Below are 26,722 nucleotides of genomic sequence, written 5' to 3'. Positions count from 1 at the left end.
AGCTGCTGTGGCTGAGATCGGTTGGCTCAGTAGAAGTAGCAAGATTTTAATGGTATTCATTCGATATGGAATGTGTGGGGAATGATTAGATTTGTGGTGTAATTTAACTGCCACCTTGTTACCATCTTCTCCACCCCAGTAATTACTACAGCTGTTTGCTTATCTTCCATTTTGCTCGTTTTGTACATCCTAGCCTTATCTCGTCTTTCATGACAATGTAATTACCTACCTTTATTAGTTTATTAATAATCAAAAACTGGAATACTTAAATGTTCATTGGATATGACTAAATGCTGCACACAACAGTTTGAAGGAAACCAAAAAAAATGACTGAAATCTTTCACAACTTATTCATTTAAAGTTAACAAAAAATTCAAAATAAGCTATTGTTCTAATTTTAAACAAAGCTCAACAGCATGCAATTTGACATATTAACTTCACATTTACACTGAAAATCTCCGAAGGATATTAAAGTGAAGCAGTAGAAGCACATAACAAGTGACTCGTGCCAAAATGAAGACGTTTGAGTTGGAAAGCAAATGGATAATTGATTAAATAACAGGAAATAAAACATAACATTCAAAAGCTAAATTCTAACCAGGCAACAGTGGGCAGTAGGGTACTCCAGGGAATCAGTGCTGGGTCTTCTGCTGTTCGCAAGCTATAATAACTTGTATTCATAAAGCACCTTCAAAGTAGTAAAACATTCCAAGACACTTCACAGAAGCAAGAGTCACACAAAACTAATGATGTTGTTAAAACTCATGTGCGCGTTTGTCGATGATGTAAAGTTACAATGTTCAGAGCAAACAGGTAAAATTCAATACAATCCACAGATGATGACAACTGGGCAGATGAACTGCAAAAGGTTTTTAATATTGAAAAGCATAAGGCATTACATATTAGTGGCAATAACAGCAATAAGATTAACATATCTAGGTTTAATTTTTCCCTTTCAATTAATTTTTTAACGGTTTAGTTGAAACTGGGAACTCATGTGAGAGTCTCCATCTTACTTTGATGTGCTGCCCTAGTACATGTGTTTAAAAGCACCCTGTTGACCAATGTAAAGAGCAGTAGTACAGATGGCAACCTGACCATTCAATGCCAAAGTGTCCTAGATCAGTAGAAATGACACCTTTTCACAATTACTGTGAAACTCATTCCAGTGGTCATCTATCATTTGCTGCCATAAAAAGTCACAGAAGCGACAAAATCTCCATCCACTCACAGTATAACAAAATTCATAATGTGATTCCAAACACAGTTACAATATGATCTATTTTACCTCAATTAAAACATTAATATACAAGTAATGGAATAAAAACAGAATAACTAAATGACTAAGAATGTGGACTTTCCTGCCTAATTGACACTATGGTGGAAATATACAAATGATGAATTAATTAGAGACTGTTGTTTCAAACTGGAGTGTAATTTGGGAAAGACAAAGCAAGCACCAGTAGAATCCAAATGCTGGAAACACTTAGCTGCTCAGGCAATTGGTGTGGAGACAGTGGCAGGGTAAGCGGTTCAGGTCAATGACCTATCGTCAGTTCTGACAGGTCATCATCCGGATGTGTTAATCATACCTTCCTCTCTGCAGATACTGTCTGACCGACTGCGTTTCCAACATTTGCTATTTCAGATTGCCAGCATCTGCAATATTTTGCTTTAGGTTTCACTCTTTCCATTATTCAGGAATTCTGGATGGTCATTATTGACAGGTTTTATTGCATGCATTTACTGCCTTAAACGTTAAAGTGTACTGTCTTTTAAAGATGTGGATTAAGGAGTAAAGTCAGAGAGGCTGTGACACAAACTACAAATGGAATTTTGTTTTATTTTTCAAAATACAAATGCATTAACTCGGTCCCTTCGATTTGTGAAAGACCTAATGACAGCAGGAATTATGCTGTTGTAAATACAGTATCAGTTGAAAAATGATCTGATAATACTAAAGCCAGCAGTCTGGTTGGGTTATTTTACAAGCCCCTTCCAGCAGGCTGGTCAGGTTATTGTATGTGTCCCCTTTCAGCAGACGATTACACCCACCCCCGCCCCAAGCTTCCTTCCAGCAGTGCAGTTTCACATAGTTCCTCGTAACCTTGGTCTCGTTCGATAACAGCAAATGCAACAAGGATCAGAACTGCAAAAAGAAAAAAAAACAGTATTGTTATCACATTCAGTATGCTTTGAGTTACAGAGGAAGAATGCTTGGTGGCGAAAGTATTTTCAGTACCAGGTACTGCCACTTTTATTTGCCGCACATCTGGTTTAGAACAACTTTCCTGTGAACTTAACATTTCAAATCAGGTAGAGGGCACAAACTATTGACTTTGCAAATGACTCTTTGGTGAGTCATTAAAAGTGGCACAATATAGCTGTCCCTCCTGGTTTTCCTCTAGAGAGGCACAGCTGAGAACAGGACTTAGCAGTGATTTGGAAGGCACAAGCTCCTGGCATTCTATACCTTTGAGTATCTTTCCCCCTTCAAACAGTTTCAACTCCATTGGGCCGCACAGTGGTTAGCACAGTTGCTTCACAGCGCCCAGGTCCCAGGTTCGATTCCCAGCTTGGGTCACCATCTGTGCGGGGTCTGCATGTTCTCCCTGTGTCTGTATAGGTTTCCTCCGGGTGCTCCGGTTGCCTCCCATAGTTCAAAGATGTGGTTAGGTGGATTGGCCATGCTAAATTGTCCTAAGTGTCCAAAAAAGGTTAGGTGGGGTTACGGGTTTAGGGTGGAGGTTTGGAAATTAAGTGGGCTGCTCTTTCCAAGAGCCAGTGCAGACTCGATGGGCCGAATGGCTTCCTTGTGCACTGAAAATTCTATGTTCCATATGGAATTGTAAATATAGAACAAGCAAGAAGTAAATTGAGAAGGAAAAATGGGGAACAACAGGGGTGGAGGAGGGAGATAATGAGAAAGATAGAGAGCAAGATAGGGACAGAGAAGAACATCATAAAAAGACAGGAAGGGAATGAAGGGAAAGAAAGAATGTAAGAAGTTGAAGGAGACCGACAGGTGATGGGCAAGGGGAGTACCAATGGTAAAATGTGAATCAGGGAATATGCAGCATTGAAAAGGATACCACAGACTGATGAGATGCAATGAAGGAGCAATAAATAAAAGCATTGCTGAGAATGGAGATGAATCAAGGAAGAGCAGCCATGTAGAGCAGGTGACCAAGTGAAAAATTATGGGTATGAATAAATTGTACGATTGTAGAGCAAAATGGAACAAAGCTGTTGAGACCGCTACGCACTTATGTTACTTGAATTCCTGGCCACATCCATCCATATCGGGCTAGTGACCCAAAATGTCCCTGCAGCCCTATTTGGATCCCTCTCCAGCCACTATACATTCCACCAACAACTTCAAACAACAACAAAAATGCAGATTGTATGGAGACAAAATATAAATGAAAAGAAAACATAAGAAATAAAAGCAAAACAAAACTCAGCGACACAAAAGCAAAAATGTATAAAGACACCAGAAATAACAGACCAAGAAAAAGACACAGGACAAACTAAAGATAACAGGAAGCAAGATTTTGTATGACTTAAAAGCAATGCATTAGAATATTTGCTAATAGCAAGTCTTGCTTAATGTATTTTATCTTCGTCATACTTAATTCCTGTCTCAGTATTTGTCATGCTTTTTATACTGTACCTTGGTATTAGATCTGTTCAAAATTCACATTCTCCCCTTTTCTCCATTGCTGAACTGCTCAGCATGCCAATACTAAAGAGATTTATGCTGTTCGTAAATGAGTGGCGTTACTAGTCACACAGTTCATTCTAATCTTATTTTTTTTAAACAAACAATTTTATTGCGGTACTTTTGGCATTGTAAACAGTAACAATATACATTAGTGTGCCCCTCCCCCTCCCCGGTGCTGACGATTAGTTCCCCGCGAAGAAGTCGATGAATGGTTGCCACCTCCAGGCGAAACCTGATAGTGATCCTCGTAAGGCGAACTTGATTTTTTCCAAGCCGAGAAAACTTGCCATGTCCGACAGCCATACTTCGGTCTTTGGGGGGCTTTGAGTCCCTCCAGGCCAACAGTATTCGTTGCCGGGCTACCTGGGAAGCAAAGGCCACAACGTCGGCCTCTGTCCCCACCTGGACTCCCGGGTCCTCTGACACCCCAAAAATCGCCAACCCTGGACTCATCGCCACCCTTGTTTTCAGTACCCGGGACATATGTCCGCAAATCCCTGCCAGTACCCCGAGTTTTGGGCACGCCCAGAACATGTGAACATGGTTCGCTGGTCCTCCCGCACATCTAGCACACTTGTCCTCCCAAAGAATTTACTCATCCGGGCCACCGTCATGTGGGCCCGGTGAACTACCTTGAACTGAATCAGGCCGAGCCTGGGCACTTGTTGCGGTTGCATTTACCCTCCTCAGAGCGTCTGCCCATATGCCTTCCTCCAACTCCCCACCAATCTCCTCCCACTTGAGTTTCAGTTCCTCGGTCCCTGTGTCCTCCGCTCCCATAAGCTCCTTATAAATATCTGAGACTCTCCCCTCTCCTACCTCTCCCCTGGAAACTACCCTGTCCTGGATCCCCTTGGTGGAAGGCGCGGAAAGGACGGGACCTGTCTACGTACAAAATCCTGCACCTGCAAGTACCGAAAGTCATTTCCCCTTGCCAGCCCGAACTTCTCCTCCAGCGCCCTCATGCTTGCGAAGCTCCCTTCCAGGAATAAGTCGCCCATCCTTCCCACCTCCGCCACGCTCAAAACCCGCCATCCATCTTCCCCGGGACAAATCGGTGGTTGTCGCATATTGGGGACCAGACCGACGCTCCCACTTCCCCCGCATGCTTCCTCCATTGGCCCCAAATCCACAGAGCCGCCTCCACTATAGGGCTGGTGGAGTACCTGGCCGGCAGGAGCAGCAGAGGGGCCGTGACCAGGGCTGCCAAGTTGGTGCCCCTGCACGAAGCAGCCTCCACCCGTTCCCAAACCGACCCCGTACCCACCATCCATTTCCTTATTATGGCTATGTTAGCCGCCCAGTAGTAGTTGCTGAGGTTCAGCAACGCCAGTCCCCCCCCGCTACGGTTCCGCTCCAGCATCCCCCTCTTTATCTGCGGGGACTTCTCCCCCCAAACAAATCCCAGGATGATTTTATTGATCCTTTTAAAGAAGGACCGCGGAATGAAAATAGGGAGACACTGAAAAATAAACAGGAATCTTGGGAGAATCGTCATCTTCACTGTCTGTACTCTCCCTGCTAGTAACAGCGGGAGCGCATCCCATCTCCGAAACTCGCTCATTTGCTCCACCAGCCTAGACAAGTTCAACTTATGCATCCTGCCCCAGTCCTGCGCCACTTGTATCCCTAAATACCTAACACTTTCCCCAATCAGCCTAAATGGTAGCTCCCTCAGCCTATTCTCCTGACCCCTCGCCTGCACCACAAACAGCTCGCTCTTTGCCATGTTCAACTTGTACCCCGGAAACCGGCCAAATTCCCCTGGATTTCCATAATCCCGTCCATCCCTGCCACTGGATCCGACACGTACAAAAGCAGGTCATCCGCGTAGAGCGAGACCTTGTGTTCTAACCCCCGCCCCCCCCCCCCCCCTCACCATTCCCTTCCATCCCCATGCCGCTCTCAGAGCAATTGCCAGCGGTTCTATGGCCAACGCAAACAGCAATGGAGAGCGGGCATCCCTGTCTTGTCCCACGGTATAGTCACAAATACTCAGATGTCGTCCGGTTCGTCCTTACACTAGCCTCCGGGGCCTGATATAGCAGTCTAACCCAGCCCACAAAGCCTTCCCCAAACTGTCCCAGCATCTCCCATAAATAGTCCCACTCCACCCGGTCAAAAGCCTTTTCGGCATCCATTACCACAACTACCTCCACCTCTCTGCCCACCGGGGGCATCATAATCACATTGAGTAGCCTTCTTAGGTTGGCTCCCAGCTGCCTGCCCTTTACAAACCCCGTTTGGTCCTCCACAATCACGTCCGGTACACAGTCTTCGATTCTGGACGCCAGGAACTTGGCCAGTAGTTTAGCGTCAACATTAATCAAGGAGACTGGCCTATAGGACCCACAGGCTTCCGGATCTTTATCCCGTTTTAATATCAGCGAGATGGTGGCTTGCGACATCGTCGGGGGTAATACCCCCTTGTCCCTCGCCTCGTTAAACACCCTAACCAGCACCGGTCCCACTATCCCCGAGAACTTTTTATAGAACTCCACTGGATACCCATCCGGCCCCAGAGCTTTACCCGACTGCATGGCCTTCTGGCCCCCCATTACTTCTTCAGCCCTAATCGGGGCCCCCAGCCTCTCTACCATCCCCCTGCCCACCTTTGGGAAGGTCAGCCCATCTAAGAAGCGCCTCATCCCCTCCGGCCCCGTGGGGGGTTGAGGTTTATAGCTTGCTGCAAAAGTCCCTGAATACCCTGTTCAATCCTGCCGGGTCTCCAACCCGGTTTCCTGCCCCGTCCACTACCGTCCCTATTTCCCTGGCCGCCTCTTCCTAAGCTGCTGTGCAAGTATTCTGCTGGCTTTCTCCCAGTGTCAATGTAGGTTTCCTCCCACAGTCCACAGATGTACGGGTTAGGTGGATTGGCGGTGCTAAATTTCCCCTTAGTGCCCAGGGATGCACAGGTTACGGTGATAGGTAGGGCGGATGGGGGAATGGACATGGGTAGAGAGCACTTTTGAAGGATTGGTGAGTCGATGCTGAATGGCCTCCTTCTGCACTGTAGGGATTCTATGAACTCAGCAGGGCTCCATCAATTGCACTCACTAAGGCTCCATCAATTGCACATCCCGAACCTGGGATCTCTACCACATTGAAGCACAAGAGTACCAGATACCTGGGAACACCACCACCTGCAAGGGCAGCACAGTGGCACGGTGGTTAGCACTGCTGCCTCACTGCGCCAGAGACCCGGGTTCCAATGCGACCTTGGGCGTTAAGGAGTTGAAGGAATAGGATGGGAGACTGGTCCTAGGTAGAGTGCCCATTTGGAGGTCAGTATAGATGCGATGGGCCGAATGGTCTCCTGTACAGTTGGGATTCTATGATGTCACACATCACCCTCATCTGGAAATATATCGCTGTTCTTTCACAGTTGCTGGGTCAAAATCCTGGAACTGCCTCCCCATGGGGCAGCACGGTAGCATTGTGGATAGCACAATTGCTTCACAGCTCTAGGGTCCCAGGTTCGATTCCGGCTTGGGTCACTGTCTGTGCGGAGCCTGCACATCCTCCCAGTGTGTGCGTGGGTTTCCTCCGGGTGCTCCGGTTTCCTCCCACAGTCCAAAGATGTGCAGGTTAGGTGGATTGGCCATGATAAATTGCCCTTAGTGTCCAAAATAGCCCTTAGTGTTGAGTGGGGTTACTGGCTTATGGGGATAGGGTGGAGGTGTTGACCTTGGGTAGGGTGCTCTTTCCAGGAGCCGGTGCAGACTCGATGGGCCGAATGGCCTCCTTCTGCACCGCAAATTCTATGAAAAGCACTATGGGTGTACCATGGTGCACAACATGGACTGCAGCAGTTCAAGAAGGAAGCTCACCATCTCCTTCAAACACAATAAGAGATGGTCAACAAATGCTGGCCTAGCCAGCGAAGCGCATATTCTGTGGAAGAATATTAAAAAACCCAGCAATCTTTGTACACCATTATTGAGGGTAACTGGACCCATATCTACAAGAGCAGATAGGCTGGTTGTTCTACAACAAATGACATCTTCTGACACATCCATGTCTCGCTACCATCTACAAAGTCAGGAGTATAATGAAACATATACCAACTGTTTGGAAGGGTTGATTTGCAACAACAATCATACCACTCGGACTTAGGGTGGCTGCTATGAAGGAGTAAGTCGCACATTTGGTGGCTCCCACTCTGGTCGGACTTTTGGACCTTTCTACCGGACTTGAATTGTAAAACTGATGACAGAGGCAATTGTTTACTGAATTCCCACACCGGTGCATGGAGAGCCACACCGGTGCATGGAGAGGAGGACTAGAAGTGCTCGTAAAGGCAGAAACAGAAAGACAGAGAAGGCTTGGGCTGAAGCTGCAGCAGGAGACAGCATGGCGGAGGACCGGACCTCTGGTTTGTCGACCCAGCGGTCATCGGAGCAGCTGATGCAAGTCATTCAGGAAGGCTTTGCTAAGCAGAAACAGAACTGCGTGGACCCGATAAGAGTCAATTGAGAGGCTGGAGTTTAGATTGGACACCCAAGATCAGGCGATCCAGAAGGTAGAGAAGGCGCTGGCTGAGCAGGAGGAACATCAAACTGCGGTGGAGTTGGAGATGCTGAGAGACCAGCAGAAGCAGCTCCTGGAGAAGGTGGAGGACCTAGAGAATAGGTCCCGCCGGCAGAACTTGAGAATCGTTGGGCTCCCGGAGGGGTCCGAAGGAGCGGACGCTGGGGCATACATCGCAGACATGTTTTGAGAAGCTGCTGGGGGATGGGGCATTCTCCCGGACCTTGGAGGTGGACAGGGCTCACAGAGCACTCACGAGGAAGCCGCGAATGGGAGACCCCCCCCCCGCCCCGCCCCGAGGGCAATGGTGGTGAGATTCCACAGGTACTTGGATAAGGAGCGCATTCTACAGTGGGCCAAGCAGATATGGAGCTGTAAGTGGGACAACAGTATCCTGTGGGTTTACCAAGACCTGAGTGTGGAGGTGGCCAGAGAAGAGCAGGCTTCAACCAGATTTGGTCGATCCTTTTTAAGAAAAAGGTGAAGTTCGGAATGTTGTATCCGACCTGTCTCTGGGTCACGCACGAGGAACAGCACTTTTATTTCGAGTCGCCTGAGGACGCGCTGGACTTCGCGAAAAGGAAAGGACTGGTGGTGGACGGAGAACTTTTGAACTTTGCTGCAACGTTCATGTTGTTTTTGTTTTTCTGTTCTTTTAAAAAAAGTGTGAGTTAAGGTTTTCATTTGCATTGTTGGGGGATGGAGGTGTGCCTGTTTAGATCTTGGTGTTTTTCTGTCGGGCAATTGTGTGGGGATTGTTTGATGTTGGAGTTTGTTTGTATGAGCGGGGGCGAGGGTGGGGAGGGAACAATAGGTGGGAGACTATCTGGTGCCAGGGATGGGGGCCACCAAGCTAGCTGGGCGGGCTAGCTCACGGAAGCGCAGTGGGGGGGTGTGCATATGTTAGGTTTATTAAAGGGGCTGGTTTACAGAGTGTTGTTACTGGGGCGGGGGTGGGAAAGAGGGGGGAAATGTTCTGCTGACGAGGGAGACTTGGGCTAAGGGACAGAGAGGAGGTTGGGGGCGGAGGCTGCCTGGGGGTGGGCCGGTGGAGGCGTGGAGCATGGGCTGCGGGCGGGCCCAAAAAAGGGGATAGCTGATCGGCGAAGGGGGGAGGCAATGAGCCCCCCAACTAGGCTGATCACCTGGAATGTTCAGGGTTAAATGGGCCGGTCAAGAGGGCACGTGTGTTCGCGCATCTTAGGGGACTGAAAGCGGATGTGGTAATGTTGCAGGAGACGCACCTTAAAGTAACTGACCAGATTAGATTGAGGAAAGGCTGGGTCAGTCAGGAGGGAGTCGGCTTTTGCACTATGTTTATAGTTTCATGTACATTGTTTATTTTGTTGTTGCTATAATACCAAAAATACCTCAATAAAATGTTTAATAAAAAGAAACAATCATGCCACTCAGTACCATCCAAAACAAAAGTGTGTTTAATTGACACCCCTACCACCGATATCAATGTCCGTCCCTTTCACCACTGGTGCACTATGGTTGCAATATGGATGATCTACAGAATGTACTGCAACAGCTCAACCACAATGGTTTTGACAAATAAGACAATAGCAGCAGTGTCATGAGAACACCATTTCCCAGTCATACACCACTCTGACTTGGACATAGAAAAAGAAGTAGGCCATTCGACCTTGAGCCTGTTCTGCTAATTAATTAGATCATGACTGATCTGTACCTAAACTCCATTACTCTCTGAAATGGCCGAGTAAGACATTCAGTTGTATCAAACCACTAAAATGTCTCAAAGGAATGAAACTAAACGGACTACCCAGCATTGACTTAGGCACTGGCAATAACAACAGCAAACTCAGCCATGTCAACCCTGCAAAGTTCTCCTTACTAACTTCTGGGGCTTGTGCCAAGATTGGGAGAGCTGTCTCACCGACTACTTAAGCAACAGCCTGACATAGTCATATTCATACCGTTTAGATAATGTCCCAGCCAACACCACCATTGTGTAGGTCCTGTCCAACTGCAGGACAGACCCAGCAGTGGTGGAACAGTGGAGGGAGTTGTTCTGGGAGTCCTCAACATCAACTCCAGACCTCGAAGTCTCATGGCATCAGGTCAAACATAGGCAAGGAGACCTGCTGATTACCAGGTACCACCCCTTGTCAGCTGATGAATCAGTACTCCTCCATGTCGAACACCACTTGGAGGCAGCATGGAGGGTAGCTAGGATGAAGAATATATTCTGGGTGGAAGATTTCAATGTCCATCACCAAGAGTAGTTTGGTAGCACCACAACTGACTGAGCTGGTTGAATCCCAAGGACATGGGTGCTACAATGGGTCTGTGACAGTTGGTGAGGGATCAAACTGGATGTCATCCTCACAAATCTGCCTGCCACATATGCATCTGGCCATAACAGTTTCAGTTGGAGTGACAACTGCACAGTCCTTCTAGAGACATTGTCCCATCCTCACATTGACGATATCCTCCGTCGTGTTGTGTGGCCACCGTGCTAAATAGGATAGATTTTGAACAGATCTAAGACTGGGAAACCACGAGGCATATGGGCCATCAGCAGCAGCAGAATTGTAATCAGCAACAATCTGTAACTTCATGTCCCAGCATATCCCACACTCTACCATTACCACCAAGCTGGGGATCAACCCTGGTTCAATAAAGAGTGCAAGAGGACATGACAGGAGCAGCACTGGCATACCCAAAAGTGAGGTATCAACCTGGTAAAGTTGCAACACAGGACTAGTTGCATGCCAAACAACATAAGAAGCAAGTGATAGAGCTACACGATTCCACAACCAACGGATCAGATCTAAGGCCTGAAGTCCTGTCACATTCATCCATGAATGTTAGAGGACATTTAAGTAACTCAGTGGGAGAGGAAGGCTCCACAAATATCCCCATTTTCAATGATGGAGGAGCCCAGCACATCAGTGCAAAAGATAAGGCCGAAGAATACGCAATAACCTTCAACTAGAAGAGCTAAGTAAATGATTCATCTCGGCCTCCTCCAGGGGTCCCCAGGATCACAGATGCCAGTCTTGAGCCAATTCGATTCACTCCATGTGACATCAAGAAATTGAACGCATTGGATACTGCAAAGGCTATGGACCCTGACGTTATTCTGATAATAATGCTGAAGACTTGTGCTGCAGAATTTGCTGCATCTCTAGCCAAGCTATTCCAACACTGGTATCTATCCAGTGATGTGTAAAATTGCCCATGTTTGTCCTGTACATAAAACACAGGACAAATCCAACCTGGCCAATTACCACCCCATCAGCCTACACCCGACATTCATTAAAGTAATGGACGAGGTCAACAGTGCAATCCCTTGGTACTTGCATGGCGATAACGTACTCACTGACGCTCAGTTTGAGTTCTGTCAGAGCCTCTTAGTTCCTGACCTCATTACAGCCTTGGTTCAAATATGGAAAAGAAGAACTGTGTTCCAAAGGCAAGGTGCTAGTGACTACGCTTGAGATTAAGGCAGCATTTGACCGAGTGCGGTATTCAGGAGCCCTGGCAAACTGGAGTCAGTGAGAAATCTCTCCACTAGTTGGAGTCACACCTAACACACAGGAACATGGTTGTGGTAATTGGAGACCAATCATCTCATTTCCAGCATATCACTGCATAGTTTCTCAGGGTAGCATCCTAGGCCCAACTTCAGCTGTTTCATCAATGACCTTTCTCACATCTTAAGGCCGGAACTGTGAATGTTCACTGATGATTGCAGTGTTCAGCATCATTCACAACTCCTCAGATACTGAAGCAGTCCATGCCCAAATGCAGCAGGACCTGGACAATATCTGGCCTTGGACTGACAAGTATCAAGTAACATTTGTGCTGCGCAAGTGGCAGACAATAACCATCTCCAACAAGAGGAAACATGACCCTCTCCCCGTGACATTCAATGGCATAATTGCTGAATCCCCCACTATCAACATCCTGGGGGGGTTACCATTGACCAGAAACTGAACTGGACTAGCCATATAAATACGGTGGCTACAAGAACAGATCAGAAGAGAGTAATCCTGCAGTAAATAACTCATCTTCCTACTCCCCAGTACTTGACATAATCCAAAAGACACAATTGAGTGCAGTGGAATACTCTCTCCTTGACAGCTCCAACAACACTCCAGCTCCACACCATCAGGACAAAGCAGCCTACTTTATTGGCTATCCAAACATTCGTTCCCTCCTGCCACTGATGCACAGTAACAAGTCTGTGCACCTCAGGAACTCACCAAGGCACATTAGACTGCACCTTCCAAACCTACAATCACTACCATCTAGAAGGACAAGAGCAGCACATACATGGGAACACGACCACCTGGTAATTCCCTTCCAAGTCACTCACCATCTTGATTTGGAAATATATCACCGTTCCTTCACGGTCACTGGGTCAAAACCCTGGAACTCCTCCCCTAACAGCATCATGCAGATTGCAGCAATTCAAGAAGCGGCTCACTACCTTCCCAATGGCAGTTAGAGATGGGCAACAAATGCCAACCGAGCCTGCGAGGCCCACATCCTTGAATAAAATAAATGTCTGCTTTGGCTCTGCATCTCTTAATGCACTTACCTAACAAAAATCTATCATTAAGTTTTAAAATATTCTACATTCCTAGCCTCAACAGTCTTTTGAGGAAATGTTTTTAAATTTTTCATTAGATACTCTGTGATAAGTGCTTCCTGGCATTACCCCTGAATGACCTAGCTTTAATTTTAAGGTTTTGTTCCCTTTTGTCTTGGACTTCCCCTCCAGAGGAAACGGATTTGTACTAACATGTTTAAAAATCATTTATGGGATATGGGTGTCGCTGGTTAGGCCAGCATTTATTGCCCATCCCTAGTGGCCCTTCAGAAGATGGTGGTGAGTTGCATTCTTGAACCGCTGCAGTGCTTGAGATGTAGGTATACCCACAGTGCTGTTAGGGAGGGAGTTCCAGGATTTTGCCCCAGCGTCAGTGAAGGAACGGCAATATATTTCCACGTCATGGTGGTGAGTGACTTGGAGGGGAACCTCCAGGTGTTGGGGTTCCCAGGTATCTGCTGCTCTTGTCCTTCTAGATGGTAGAGGTCGTGGGTTTGAAGGTGCTAAGGACCCTTGGTTGAGTTACTGCAGTGCATTTTGTAGATGACACACATGGCTGCCACTGTTCGTCGGTGGTAGTGGAGGGTATGAATATTTGTGGGAGGAGGAGCAATCAAGCGGGCTGTTTTGTCTTGGATGGTCGAGCTGCTTGAGTGTTGGAGCTGCACTCATCCAGGCAAGTGGGGTGTATACCATTAAACTCCTGACTTGCGCCTTGTAGATGGTGGACAGGCTTCTGGGGGGGGGGGGTCAGGAGGTGAGTTACTCGTCATAGGATTCCTAGCCTTTGACCTGCTCTGGTAGCCTGAGTATTAATATCATAGTAATCATACTAATCCCTACAGTGCAGAAAGCCATTCGGCCAACACGTCTGCACCAGCAAAAAGAGCACCCTACTTAAGCCCAAGTCCCCACTGTTCCCGTAACCCCACCTAACCTTTTGGCCATTAAGGGACAATTTTGCATGGCCAATCCACCTAACCTGCACATCTTTGGATCATGGGAGGAAACCGGAGCACGCGGAGGAAACCCACGCAGACACAGGGCATGGCTAGTCAGTTCAGTTTCTGATCAATGGTAACCCCCAGGATGTTGATTGTGGGGAATTCAGCGATGGTAATGCCACTGAATGTCAAGGGCCGATGGTTAAATCCTCTCTTCTAGGAGATGGTCATTGCCTGGCACGTCTGTGGCACGAATGTGACTTGCCATTTGTCAGCCCAAGCCTGGATATTGTCCAGGTCTTGCTGCATTTGGACATGGACTGCTTCATTATCTAAGGAGTTGCGAATGATATTGAACACAGTAGCTCAATTGCAGTGTTGATGTAAGCCTACTTCTGACACTAAAAGATTATTATTACATTGTGCAGTCATGAACAAACATCACCACTTCCGACCTTATGATGGAAGGAAGGTCACTGATAAAGCAGCTGAAGATAAAGCAGCCTAGGACACTAACTAACCTATCAGATATGTTAACCAACTTAAATACCTCAATTATTTCACCCTTTAATCTTCTATGCTCAAGGGGAAACAAGCCTAGTCTACGCAATCTGTCCTCAATTCAATGCCGTTAGCCCCGCGATCGTTCTGGTCAATCTGCGCTTGCATCCTCTACAAGGTCACTGTATCCTTCCTAAGATGTGGTGCCCAGAACTGAATACAGATGGTGGAGTCGAATCAAAGTTTTGTGCATCTGTAGCGTTACTTCGATCTTTTGGTTTTCCAGTCCTCTTGAGTTGTAAGATAACATTCCATTAGCCTTTTTCATAATTTTTTGTTCCTGTCCATTAGTTTTTAGATGATATACCATCATTGATTTGATGTTGCTGGCTCAGTGTCTTGGAATTAATTCCCTGCCTAACATTGTGAGAACGCTTTCATCACAAGAACTGGAGTAACACAAGAAGGTCCACCACCTCTGCGTAGCTAGAGATAAGCCATAAATGTGGCCAGTGACAGCCACGTCTTGAGAACAAATAAAGGAAAGCAGGGAGTCAGCGGACTGGTTCAACACACTTCCCTTTTAATGAAGTCACTGCACTATATAAAAGCAATGATGCTTGGAAAAAAGCAGCCCCATTTAAAGAAGTCAAACACATTTGAGGAACTCCTCTTCCGAGAAACAAAAACCACCAACTGCAAAATAAGATTTGCACAGAAAATACTGAATCAAGATAAATTATGCAATGCTGACAGACCCAACAACCTCACACCGTCGTACAATTGAGCTGCAATTTTCTCCTTCCCTGATAATTTGAGTAAAGCATTAGCATAGAGAACAGTTGAGCCCTATACTCTGAATCTGCTGATTTTGGTGGTGGGGAAAGAACAAGGAAAGACTCACATTTTTGAGGAACTCTTCTGCGACGATGCGAGCTCTGGCATTCAGTGACAGCTTCATTTCACTGACTTCCTTGTCAATCTCCTCCATGAAGTGAATGACAAAGTCAACCAGTTTGTGTTTGTACATTTGTTCAGTATGGAAGTTGGTGATCAGGAAACTGATGTCATAGCCCTGCCAGGAAAAGGAATCAAGGGGGCAATAGTCAATCTCATTTATCAGTTACAGACTGGCAATTCATAGGGGACAGGAATAATACCTTATCTCAAACCAATATCAAAGAATTGGTGACTTGCCTTCATAGATATTTTCATAGTAACCAAATATAAAATTTGAGCTGAGTTCTGGAAATTTCCTATGAAATATTTCTGGCATTAACCTTCGTAAAAGTCTTTAGTGAATATTATTCTGATCAAGGTGATACGTTATCCAATTGGGTCTGGGTTCAGATCCATAACACAGCATTAAGACCTTAGTAATACTAACTCACTTCACAATCCAGTCGCTTCAACCATATTTAAGAAAATCTAAAAATCTAAATGCGAAAATAAAACAAACTAACATTCAGTATTTATCTCTTATGCATATGGAGTACATAAAGACCACATTCTGCTATCTCACTCAGATAGGGCAGCCCTTAAAGCTCGACATTTGATGCTGGGCCCCACAAGTTCTATGGCATCAAGATAAAAAACAGACAAGGAAATCTCCCGCCATCCTCCATCAACTGGTGTATCAGTGCTCCTCCATGTTGAACACCACTTGGAAAAAGCACAGAAGGTAACAAGAGTACAGAATATATTCAGGGTGAGAGACTTCAATGCTCATCACCATGAGTTGCTCAGTAACACCGCAACTGACTAAGCTGGCCCTTTCAAGGATATAACTGGGTCTAGAGAAGGCGCCCCTAAGCAATCTACCTATCATAGATGTGTCTGACCATGACAGTATTGGTGGGAGTAACCATTGCATAACTTTTAGGGAGACAATTCCGGTCTTTTTAAAAAAAAAAAATTAAGAGTACACAATTATTTTTTTTCCAATTAAGGGACAATTTAGCGTGGCCAATCCACCTAACCTGCACATCTTTCGGTTGTGTGGTGAGACCCATGCAGACACGGGGAGAATGTGCAAACTCCACACAGACAGTGACCCAGGACCGGGATCGAACCCGGGTCCTCGATGCCGTGAGGCAGCAGTGCTAACCACTGCCCCACCGTGCTGCCCTATAATTCCGGTCTTCACACAGGGAATATCATGCCAACACAAGAAATTTAGAACAGACCTGGAAACTCAAATCGAGTATTCATGAGGTGCTGTGGGCCATCCGTAGCAGCAGAATTACATTCCACCAAAATCAATAACCTCAGAACATTGCATATCCTTAGGGATATGGCTTTGAGGGACTAGCCTGGATGTTCAATAAGGAGTGGAGCAGAACATCCCAAGAGCATCAGGTGTGCCTAGAAACGATGAAGCCACAACATAAGACTACATGAATGTTAAAATAAAATGGCTATGCTATAGTTAGAGCCAAATGATTCCACAACCAATGGATCAATTAAAGCTCTGCAGTCCTGCCACATTCCGAGGTGAGTAACTCCCGACTTCCCAAAGCCTGACCGCCATCTACAAGGCTCAAGTTAGAAATGTGATGAAACACTCTCCACTCGCCTGGATCAGTGCAGCTCCAAAAACACTCAGAAGCTCAAAACATTCCAGAGCAAAGCAGCCTGTTTGATTGGCAGACCACCCACACACCACCTTAAACATTCATTCCTTCCACCACTGAGCCACATTCGCTGCAGTGTGTACTATCTGTGAGATTCACTACTGTATGTTGCCAAAGCTCCTAACAGGCCCTCTCAAACACGTAAGCCCTACTCCCTGGAAAGACAAAGGCAGCAGGCACACGGACACAACACCAACTGCCTCTAAGTCACACACCATCCGGACTTGGGAAAAAATCGTCATCCTTTCATTGTTACTGGCTTAAAATCTTGCAATCTCTTACATAATTACTTAGATTTCCAGAAGGCCTTTGACAAGGTGCCACATAGGATACTGTTAAATAAGTTAAGAGCCCATGGTGTTAAGGGTAAGATCCTGGCATGGATAGTGGATTGGCTGACTGGCAGCAGGCAGAGTGGGGATAAAGGGGTCTTTTTCAGGATGGCAACAGGTGACTAGTGGTGTACCTCCGGGGTTGGTACTGGGACCACAACTTTTCGCAATATACATTAATGTTTAGGAAGAAGGAACTGAAGGCACTGTTGCTAAGTCTGCAGATGATACAAAGATCAGTAGAGGGACAGGTAGTATTGAGGAAGCAGGGGGGCTGCAGAAGGACATAGACAGGCTAGGAGAGTGGGCAATGAAGTGGCAACTGAAATGCAATGGAAAAATGTGAGGTTATGCACTTTGGAAGGAGAAATGGAGGCATTGACTATTTTCTAAATGGGGAGATGCTTAGGAAATCAGAAGCACAAAGGGACTTGGGAGTCCTTGTTCACAATCTCTTAAGGTTAACGTGCAGGTTCAGTTGGCAGTTAGGAAGGCAAATGCAATGTTAGCATTCATGTCAAGAGGGCTAGAATACAAGACCAGGGATGTGCTTCTGAGGCTATATAAGACTCTGGCCAGACCCCATTTAGAGCATTGTGAGCAGTTTTGGGCCCCGTATCCAAGGAAGGATGTGCTGGCTCTGGAAAGGGTTCAGAGGAGGTTAACAAGAATGATCCCTGGAATTAAGAGCTTGTCGTATGAGGAATGGTTGAGGAATCTGGGTTTGTACTCGTTGGAGTTTAGAAGGATGAGGGGGGGGGATCTTATTGAAACTTACTGGATACTGCGAGGCCTGGATAGAGTGGACGTGGAGAGGATGTTTCCACTTGTAGGAAAAACTAGCAGAGGCCACAATCTCAGACTAAAGGGACGATCCTTTAAAACAGAGATGAGAGGGAATTTCTTCGGCCCAAGGGTGGTGAATCTGTGGAACATGCCACAGAAGGCTGTGAAGGCCAAATCACGGAGTGTGTTTAAGACAGAGATAGATAGGTTCTTGATTAATAAGGGGATATGGGGTTATGGGGAGAAGGCAGGAGAATGGGGATGAGAGAAATATCATGATTGAATGGCGGAGCAGACTCAATGGGCCGAGTGGCCTAATTCTGCTCCTATGTCATCTGGTCTTAATAGCACAATAAGAGTAATTTCACTAGTCTCAATGCAGCGGTTCGAGAAAATGTAGCTCAACACCACCTGAAAGAGCAATTAAGGATGGGCAATAATTGCTGGCCCTGCCAGCAACACCCACATCAATGAATAAAAGTGTTTAAGTTTGAAATCTCAATGATAAACTTTCACAGTGTAACATCAAGGGACGGGACATGGGCTATACCTAGGATGAGGCTCAAATTTCATTTCAAACCTCATGCAGACCACTGGATACAGATTCTTGCCTGCCCACTTCCTCACTCAGAAAACTGAGCATATCACCAATGGGCTCATGGAAGGTGCTCAACATTGAAGAAATTTCTTTTTTTTTAAAAAAAGAACTTTCAAATGGGCTGGAAGAAAGAGATCTGTAACGGATGGGATGTTCTGGTTAAATTTCTATTTACACTTTTGACCCATTGAGCACATTCTAAAATGCATACACCAGCACAGTGCGTGCTGCAACGTCTTGCATTGCCACATTCTGAAGCATACATAGACAGAGGTCTCTGCCTCCAGCAGGACAGGAATGGAGAACAATTGGGGGAAATGTCAAACATCAGGTATCTGCAGATCAAAAGTCTCCAAATGGCCTCAGGTCTATAATACGGTCTTGGACTGACAGATACCACTTGAAAATACGTCTTAAACTAAAGTGCAAGTTCTGTGTATTAACATTACCTCAACAGCTTTCCTCCGGAGGATGAAGAAATTCTCTGCTCGCATCATCATAAACCTCATGAATTTATGACACAGGATCTTTTCAATCTCATCTGCCTAAAATTAAAAACACAAAACTTTTAACAGGTACAAACTCTAACCTACCTATAGCTCATTACTGAAAGTACTTGAGGGCAGCTAATAAACAAGGGTACCACATGCAGAATTGTCAATATCATAGATTATCATAGAATTTACAGTGCAGAAGGAGGCCATTCGGCCCATCGAGTCTGCACCGGCTCTTGGAAAGAGCACCTTACCCAAGGTCAACACCTCCACCCTATCCCCATAACCCAGTAACCCCACCCAACACTAAGGGCAATTTATTATGGCCAATCCACCTAGCTTGCACATCTTTGGCCTGTGGGAGGAAACCGGAGCACCCGGAGGTAACCCACGCACACACAATATGCCACTGAAAACGGATTATGGGGAGTGACAGAAGGGAAGAAAGAGCCAAACAATTAAAATCTGAAAAAATGAATATTCTCCCACATTTATTTTTAAACAGATGTTGGCCGCTGTTCAGTGAAATTACTAAGAGGTTGAAGAATCAACATTTAGTGCTAGTGAGGATGCAGGTTCCAACTTAAACTGAGTTTCTAACATTAGCCACATACTCAGTCAACCCTATGTAGCAACAGAAGTAGGGAAGATCAGAGAGAGAATCATCACACAGTTGTTACTACCAAACAGAGGTGTACAGATAATTTATTAATTCAAGGGGTGTGGGCATCGTTGGCAAGGTCAGCATTTATTGCCCATCCCTAATTGCCCTCGAGAAGATGGTGGTGAGCTGCCTCTTGAATCACAGCTGTTCCTGTGGTGTAGGTACACCCACTGTGTTAGGGAGAGAGAGTTCCAGGACTTTGACCCAGTGACAGTGAAGGAACGGCGATATATTTCCAAGTCAAGATGGTGAGTGGCTTGGAAAGGAACTTTCAGGTGGTGGCGTTCCCACGTATCTGCTGCCCTCGCCCTTCTAAATGGTTGTGGTCGTGGGTTTAAGATGCTAAGCAGCCTTGGCGAATTCCTACAGTGCACCTTGTAAATGGTACATGCTGCTGCTACTGTGTGTCGGTGGTGGAGGGAGTGAATGTTTGTTGATGGGGTGCCAATCAAGTGGGCTGCTTTGTCCTGGGGATGGTGTCAAGCCGGAGTGTTGTTGGAGGTGCCCTCATTCAAGCTAGGGAATACTATAAACCCATCATTGGAACACTTTAATTCCATGTGGTCATGGAATTAAATCAGCAAATATTGGAAATACACAGCAAGTAAGCCAACATCTCCAAAGACACAAAGCAGTTAACATTTTAGGCTAAAACTTTAGAAAATGTCCGACTAGGGGGTTATATCAAAATATTAAACCATATTTTTTCTTTATAGTGGCTGACTGATCTAATGTGCATTTCCACCAGATCTATCTCTGGTTTCAGAATTCTGGCATTTGCAGTCACCCCACCCTCCAAATTGACTTTGGTAAGTTCATGCTTTGTTGTACAAGGGGATCAGGACTGAAAGAAGTGACCAGATTCAATACTGAGACAAAGCAAGCCATTGACAGGGGTCTGGAGCAAGTTAATCATCTTCCTTAATCATAGTTGATTATAGTTTGCTACAGTAAAATAAAAGTAAAAGAGTGGGAGTCAATTTATTGGAATTAGAAAATTTAAGTGGGTTGGAATAAGAAGATAGATTATTTTCATTGCTTCCGGTATAAGATTGCACCATTAAAGGACCTCCATTTTAAATCTGAAAAGGAAAAGACAAATTTCTCCCCAGCCCCTAAAAGGTAACCAAATAAAAATTTCCAGGACATCTGATCGATCATTAAATAGAGTTTTGTTGACCATTTGACACGAGAGCAAGAAAGATGTTATTTCCTCCTTGCCCTCATTGAGGAGGGGTAATCAATCGTCACTCACTATCTTAGCTTCCACTCCAAGAGATGACCATCCAGGCCTTACTAATTACAAGTATGGATTAAAAGCCAAACTAGATACTGACCTGTTTGATTGCAATGCTGACTCGTACAGAGTTTATTGAGCCCTCAATGAGGACTTTCTCCTTCTCATTCCTGCTGATGATCAAAGGCTGCAACAGCAGCTCTTTACTGCTCCTGTTATTGGCCAAGAAAAAGTTGTCCATCACTATCAAATAATAAAAATGTATCCTAGGATCTCACCAACTACTTGTACACATTTGTGTTTAAGGATGTTTGTGAAATAATATTCTTAAACGCTGCACAGATGATACAACAGGCATTATCATTCCTGCAAGTACCATATCTATTATCATTCCTGCAAGTACCATAACATCTATACTGAAAGTTGATCAGGTACCGGGGACCAACAATGCAGAGGGAAGAGGGTGTAAACTGCAGAGGTACTAGCCATAATATTTTAGTCTACCTTAGACTCAGGGGTGATGCCAGAGGACTGGATAATTACAAATGTTACACCTTTGTTCAAAAAACGGTGTAAAGATAAGCCCAGCAACTACAAACCAATCAATTTAAATGTGGACACGCACACACTTCTAGAAACAATGGACAAATGCTAGTTAGCTGAGAAAAGCCAGCATGGATTGGTTAAGGGATATTCATATTTAACTAACTTGGGAGTTTTTTGACAAGGAGGGTGGATGAGGACAATACTGTACATGGACCTCCAAAGGAAATTTGATACACTGCCGTATAGACTTGTAAGCAAAGCTATAGCTCATGAAATAAAAGGACAGTAGAAACATTGATACAGAATTGGCTGACCACCAGGAAATAGAGAGGAGTGGTTAATGGATGTTTTTCCTGCTAAAGGCAAATTTATAGTGGAGTTCCTCAGGGCTGTGTTGGAACCCTTGCTTTTCCTGATATATATTAACATAGACCTTGGTGTGCAGGACACAATTTCAAAGTTTGCAGACAATAAGAAACTTGGAAGCATTGTGAACTGTGAGGAGGATAGTGTGGAACTTCAACGGGACATAGACAAGTTGGTGGAATGGGTGGTCAGGTGGCAGGTGAGGTTCAATGTAGAGAAATACGAAATGATTCATTTTGATAAGAACATGGAAAGACAATATAAAATGGTTACAACTTCAAAGGGGGTGCAGGAGCAGAGGGACCCGAGTATATATGTGCATAAATAATTGAAGGTGGCAGGACAGGTTGCAAGAGCAATTAAAGCATACATTATCCTTGGCTTTATTAATAGAGGAATAGAGTACAAGAGCAAGGAGGTTATGTTGAATTTATACATGTCAGTCGTTTGGCCTCAGCTAGAGTATTGCTTCCAGTTCTGGGCGCCACACTTTTGGAAGGATGTGAAGGCATGAGAGGGTGCAAAAAAGATGAGAATGGTTCCAGAGACGAGGAGCTTCAGTTATGTAAGTAGACTGGAGAAGTTAGGACTGTTTTCCTTAGAGAAAATGAGGTTGAGGAAATAAATGCAAATTACTGCAGATGCTGGAAGCTGGAATCTGAAACAGAAAATGCTGGAAAATCTCAGCAGGTTTGATAAGCATCTCTGGAGAGAACACGGAGCTAACCTTTGAAGTCTGAATGACTCTTCGTCAAAGGCGAAGAGTAGATTTGATAAGAGTTATTCAAAATCATGAGTGGTCTGGGGCAGAGTAGGGGAAAACTGTTCCCACTCCCGAAAGGATCGAGAATGAAAGGGCATAGGTTAAAGTAATTAGTAAAAGAAGCTAATATGACAGGAGGAGAAACTTTATTTAATGCAGCGAGGGTTTGGAATGCACTGCCTGAGAGTGTGGTGGAGGCAGGTTCAATTGAAGCATTCAAAAGGGAATGAGGCAGTTATCTGCAAAGGAAGAATGTGTAGGGTTATGGAGATAAGGCAGGTGAATGGAATGAGGCGAGTTGCTCATTCAGCAAGCTGGTGTAGACATGATGGGGCAAATGGCCTCCTTCTGCACCGTAACAATTCTATGATTCGGAGTGTCAACAATTTCTTTTGAAAATTGTATGGATGTACATATGTATTATTCTCAAACAGAACATTCAGAAAATCTTGTTTCCAGTTCTCTACCAGAGAACTAAGCTTCTCACTTGCATAAATGTATTGCTGGCGATCATCTCAAAGTCATATAGACAGGCAATCTAAAAATAAACGTACACACATTTATTCCGAGAAGTAGACGGCCAACTGAACTGCAGATTTCTTATTCCCCCCAAGATGGTGCTTTATCTGAGAAATCTGAAAGCCAGCCCACCATATTTACAAGCCAAATGTACCCTACCTCACTTCCACCTCTGGTTTATTATGGCGCTCCACCACCTGTGATGAGAAATTTTCCAGGCAGAGTGCTGCTTGAAGTGTGGCACGAACCGCATTCAGGTACGGACGGAGTGTCGCCTATTGAAAGGAGAGATAAATAAAGTTAAAATAATGAAGCTTAGAAAATCCTTTAGATGCACCTCTCAGGGACTCTAGGTTGGAAACACCCCAGTTTAATCAGTATGTTAAAATCTATTATAAAACACCGCTTTTCTTGTTAGCACAATTGCAGTGTCACTGCTGTCAGGCAGTGGACTAGATCATTTCATCCCCTTCCTTTAACTAATGGGTAGATAGTTAGTGAACAAAAATGAAAATAGGTAAACAAAACGAGACCATAAGACATAGGAGCAGAATTAGGCCACTTGGCCCATCAAGTCTGCTCCGCCATTCAATCATGGCTGATATTTTTCTCATCCCCATTCTCCTGCCTTCTCCCCATAATTCCTGATCCCCTTATTAATCAAGAACCTATCTATCTCTGCCATAAAGACACTCAGTGAATTGGCCTCCACAGCCTTCTGCGGCAAAGAGTTCCAGATTCATCACCCTCTGGCTCCTCATCTCTGTTTTAAAGGATCGTCCCTTTAATCTGAGATGGTGTCCTCTGGTTCTAGTTTTTCCTACAAGTGGAAACAACCTCTCCACGTCCACTCTATCCAGACCTTGCAGTATCTTGTACGTTTCAATAAGATCCCCTCTCATCCTTCTAAACTTCAACAAGTACAGACCCAGAGTCCTCAAACGTTCCTCATACAACAAGTTCTTCATTCCAGGGATCATTCTTGTGAACCTCGTCTGGACCCTTTCCAAGGCCAGCACATCCTTGCTTAGATAGGAGTCCCAAACCTGCTCACAATACTCCAAATGGGGTCTGGCCAGAGCATTATACAGCCTCAAAAGTACATCACTGGTCTTGTATTCTAGCCCTCTTGACATGAATGCCAACATTGCATTTGTCTTAACTGCCGACTGAACCTGCACATTAACCTTAAGAGAATCGTGAACAAGGACTTCCAAGTCTCTTTGTGCTTCTGCTTGCCGAAGCATTTCCCCATTTAGAAAATAGTCTATGCCCAGATTCCTCCCTCCAAAGTGCATAACCTCACACTTTTCCACATTGTATTTCATTTGCCACTTCATTGCCCACTCTCCTAGCTTGTCCAAGTCCTTCTGCAGCCCCCTTGCTTCCTCAATACTACCTGTCCCTCTACAGATCTTTCTATCATCTGCAAACTTAGCAACAGTGCCTTCATTACCTTCTTCCAGATCATTAATGTATATTGTAAAAAGTTGAGGTCCCAGCACAGACCCCTGCGGCACACCACTAGTCACCGGCTGCCATCCAGAAAAATACCTTTTTATCCTTTTAACCCTTTGCCTTCTGCCAGTCAGCCAATCCTCTATCTTACCCTTACAGCTGACATGACACCCAAGAAACTATAAATTATGTATAAAGCAACTTTCTAAAACACTTCACAATAAGTAATGATGTAAGAATTAGCTATAACTAGTCTATAACAAAGTGTAATGGTGAGAACCTATTAGAAACCTAGGTGCAGATATCCCAAATGCAAACCATCCAACACTCACTGTACATCTGTCACAAAATAGTGACCAGCAAGACAGTCAATATGGACACTAGGAACATTTGGAATTTAATTGAACTTGGATACACCTATGAATTATCTATAATTTTTACTCTTTTATAATGCTAACTTTTCCGAAGGTCATGAATGAAAATTTATAATGAGTCACATTTACCAGTATCAGATTTTTCTCCAGTTTTAAAAGAAAGCGGAATTCAAATTCTCAAACTGCGATAATGAGATTTAAACATTCTCTGGAGTTTTCTTGCCCTTGATTCTGGGTCACTATGCCAGTAACGTAATCAATCTGCTGCCATACATGTGAAGCATATTCTTCACGTTGGAAACCTATCTGGGCACTCAAAGTGGTTTTGCACCGAGAACTTGAGTCAATGGTTAATTCACTATAACTGAACATTAATAAAGTATTCTGCCAAGTGCAACATCGATATCCTGCGTTATACTAATGAAGTGATAACTGAAACTAAATTGCAATCTATCAATCAACTGGGCACTCAGCATCAACCAAAAGATCACCCCCAGCGCAGCTTCACAAACGGGAAATACAAACCTGATACCTATATTAGGCCCTGTGAAATTAGGTGTCAGATGCTAAACCACAAAGAACCATGACAAAGCACACAGTCCCCGAAAGACAGACATAAAGTGGAAGGGGGAATCGCCAATCCCCAGGCGGAGGTGCACACATTGTAAATTGGGAACTAGGCGTTGCTAACTGTGCCCAAATACTAAAAATAAAACTAGGACGGGCCACATAATGACCCTCCTCCGCCCCTCCACTGAGGAAGCTGCAGGGACGGGGGAGGTCGCGGATTGCTGGCCCAAGGCCAGGCATCTCGGGCCGGCTGCACCGGTGGTGTGTGCTGCAGCGGTGTGACAGTGACCATTAGACAGCGAGAGAGTATCCCCGGCCCGGGGATCAGCGCCAGCCCAGTGACAACCTGCAGACAGGAAGCGCTGGGTGCGGATCCATCCCTGCCCTCGGGGGACGGGCGGGGCCCGCCTCACGCTCCCTCCACCCGTTACTCCGGCTGACTCCAGAGTTCCCCCCCAACCCCCGGTGCTTCCCTCGCACCTCCCCTGGGGCGAGAAGGGGCCCTGCCGCCCTCACACTGACTCGCCAACGCGGGACCCTCTCAGCGTCTCCCCCCCGCCGGTTACCATCGTCTCCCCGGAAGGCGGAAATGTGTGGCACGCATGCGCGGCTGAGCTTCCCCTCCCCGGTTATGGGATGTACCATTCCGCCTCTTACCAAGGGGGGAGGGGGAACGGCAACAATGATCTAATATTTCTCTGTGTGTAATTTGCTGTAATTTCAGTTGGGCGATGTGCAGATGACATATTAAAGTTTATAACCAAATAACGGCTTGTCTTCGGTTTTTCGTTCGAGAGACCCTCCTCTTTGTGAACATTGTCGATTCTTTGTCTCCCCAGGCTCACATGCACTTTACTGACACTGGAATGGGGGTGAACCCGTGAATTTAACTATGTAATGGACATGGATTTTATGTTAATACCACTTGTGGTCTGCTTCAGCAGATGCAATTACAATTTTTTATTTGTTTTGGTCTAACATTTTAGCTTCTTGACACCTCAGGCAGATTTCGAGCACCGTTTTGTTTATTGTCCCCCCTCCTCTGCGTGCGACCGTGGGTTGGTCCGAAGCGCCGGAAAAGGACGTGGGCTGTACCAC

The 26,722-nt window shown here is 45.4% G+C and overlaps 2 protein-coding genes across 3 annotated transcripts in view; one reads left to right on the top strand and one right to left on the bottom strand.

Moving 5' to 3' along the window:
• tada3l (transcriptional adaptor 3 (NGG1 homolog, yeast)-like) overlaps window positions 1-26,722 on the top strand; it is a 69,379-nt gene that overhangs the window by 15,107 nt on the left and 27,550 nt on the right. The window contains exon 1 of one of the 2 annotated variants that reach the window (XM_072472776.1): window positions 20,580-20,600. The exons of the other annotated variant lie outside the window; for it this stretch is intronic. The gene's annotated coding sequence lies outside the window, so the exon portion shown is untranslated. Of the gene's footprint in view, window positions 1-20,579; window positions 20,601-26,722 lie in introns of those variants that run through there. 2 annotated transcript variants of the gene reach the window in all.
• arpc4l (actin related protein 2/3 complex, subunit 4, like) lies at window positions 856-26,241 on the bottom strand. The gene is made up of 6 exons (XM_072472777.1): window positions 26,191-26,241; window positions 23,382-23,497; window positions 21,129-21,240; window positions 19,083-19,178; window positions 15,189-15,359; window positions 856-2,149 (listed from the first exon to the last, which is right to left on the bottom strand). Exons 1-6 carry the CDS (start codon window positions 26,191-26,193, stop codon window positions 2,144-2,146), a joined length of 504 nt encoding a protein of 167 aa, XP_072328878.1. The 5' UTR covers window positions 26,194-26,241; the 3' UTR covers window positions 856-2,143.

Source organism: Scyliorhinus torazame, chromosome 13, assembly GCF_047496885.1.
Source record: "Scyliorhinus torazame isolate Kashiwa2021f chromosome 13, sScyTor2.1, whole genome shotgun sequence".
Classification (NCBI taxonomy): Eukaryota; Metazoa; Chordata; class Chondrichthyes; order Carcharhiniformes; family Scyliorhinidae; genus Scyliorhinus; species Scyliorhinus torazame.
Note: the sequence above shows the minus strand (reverse complement) of the source record. Positions and strands in the feature narration are given on the sequence as shown.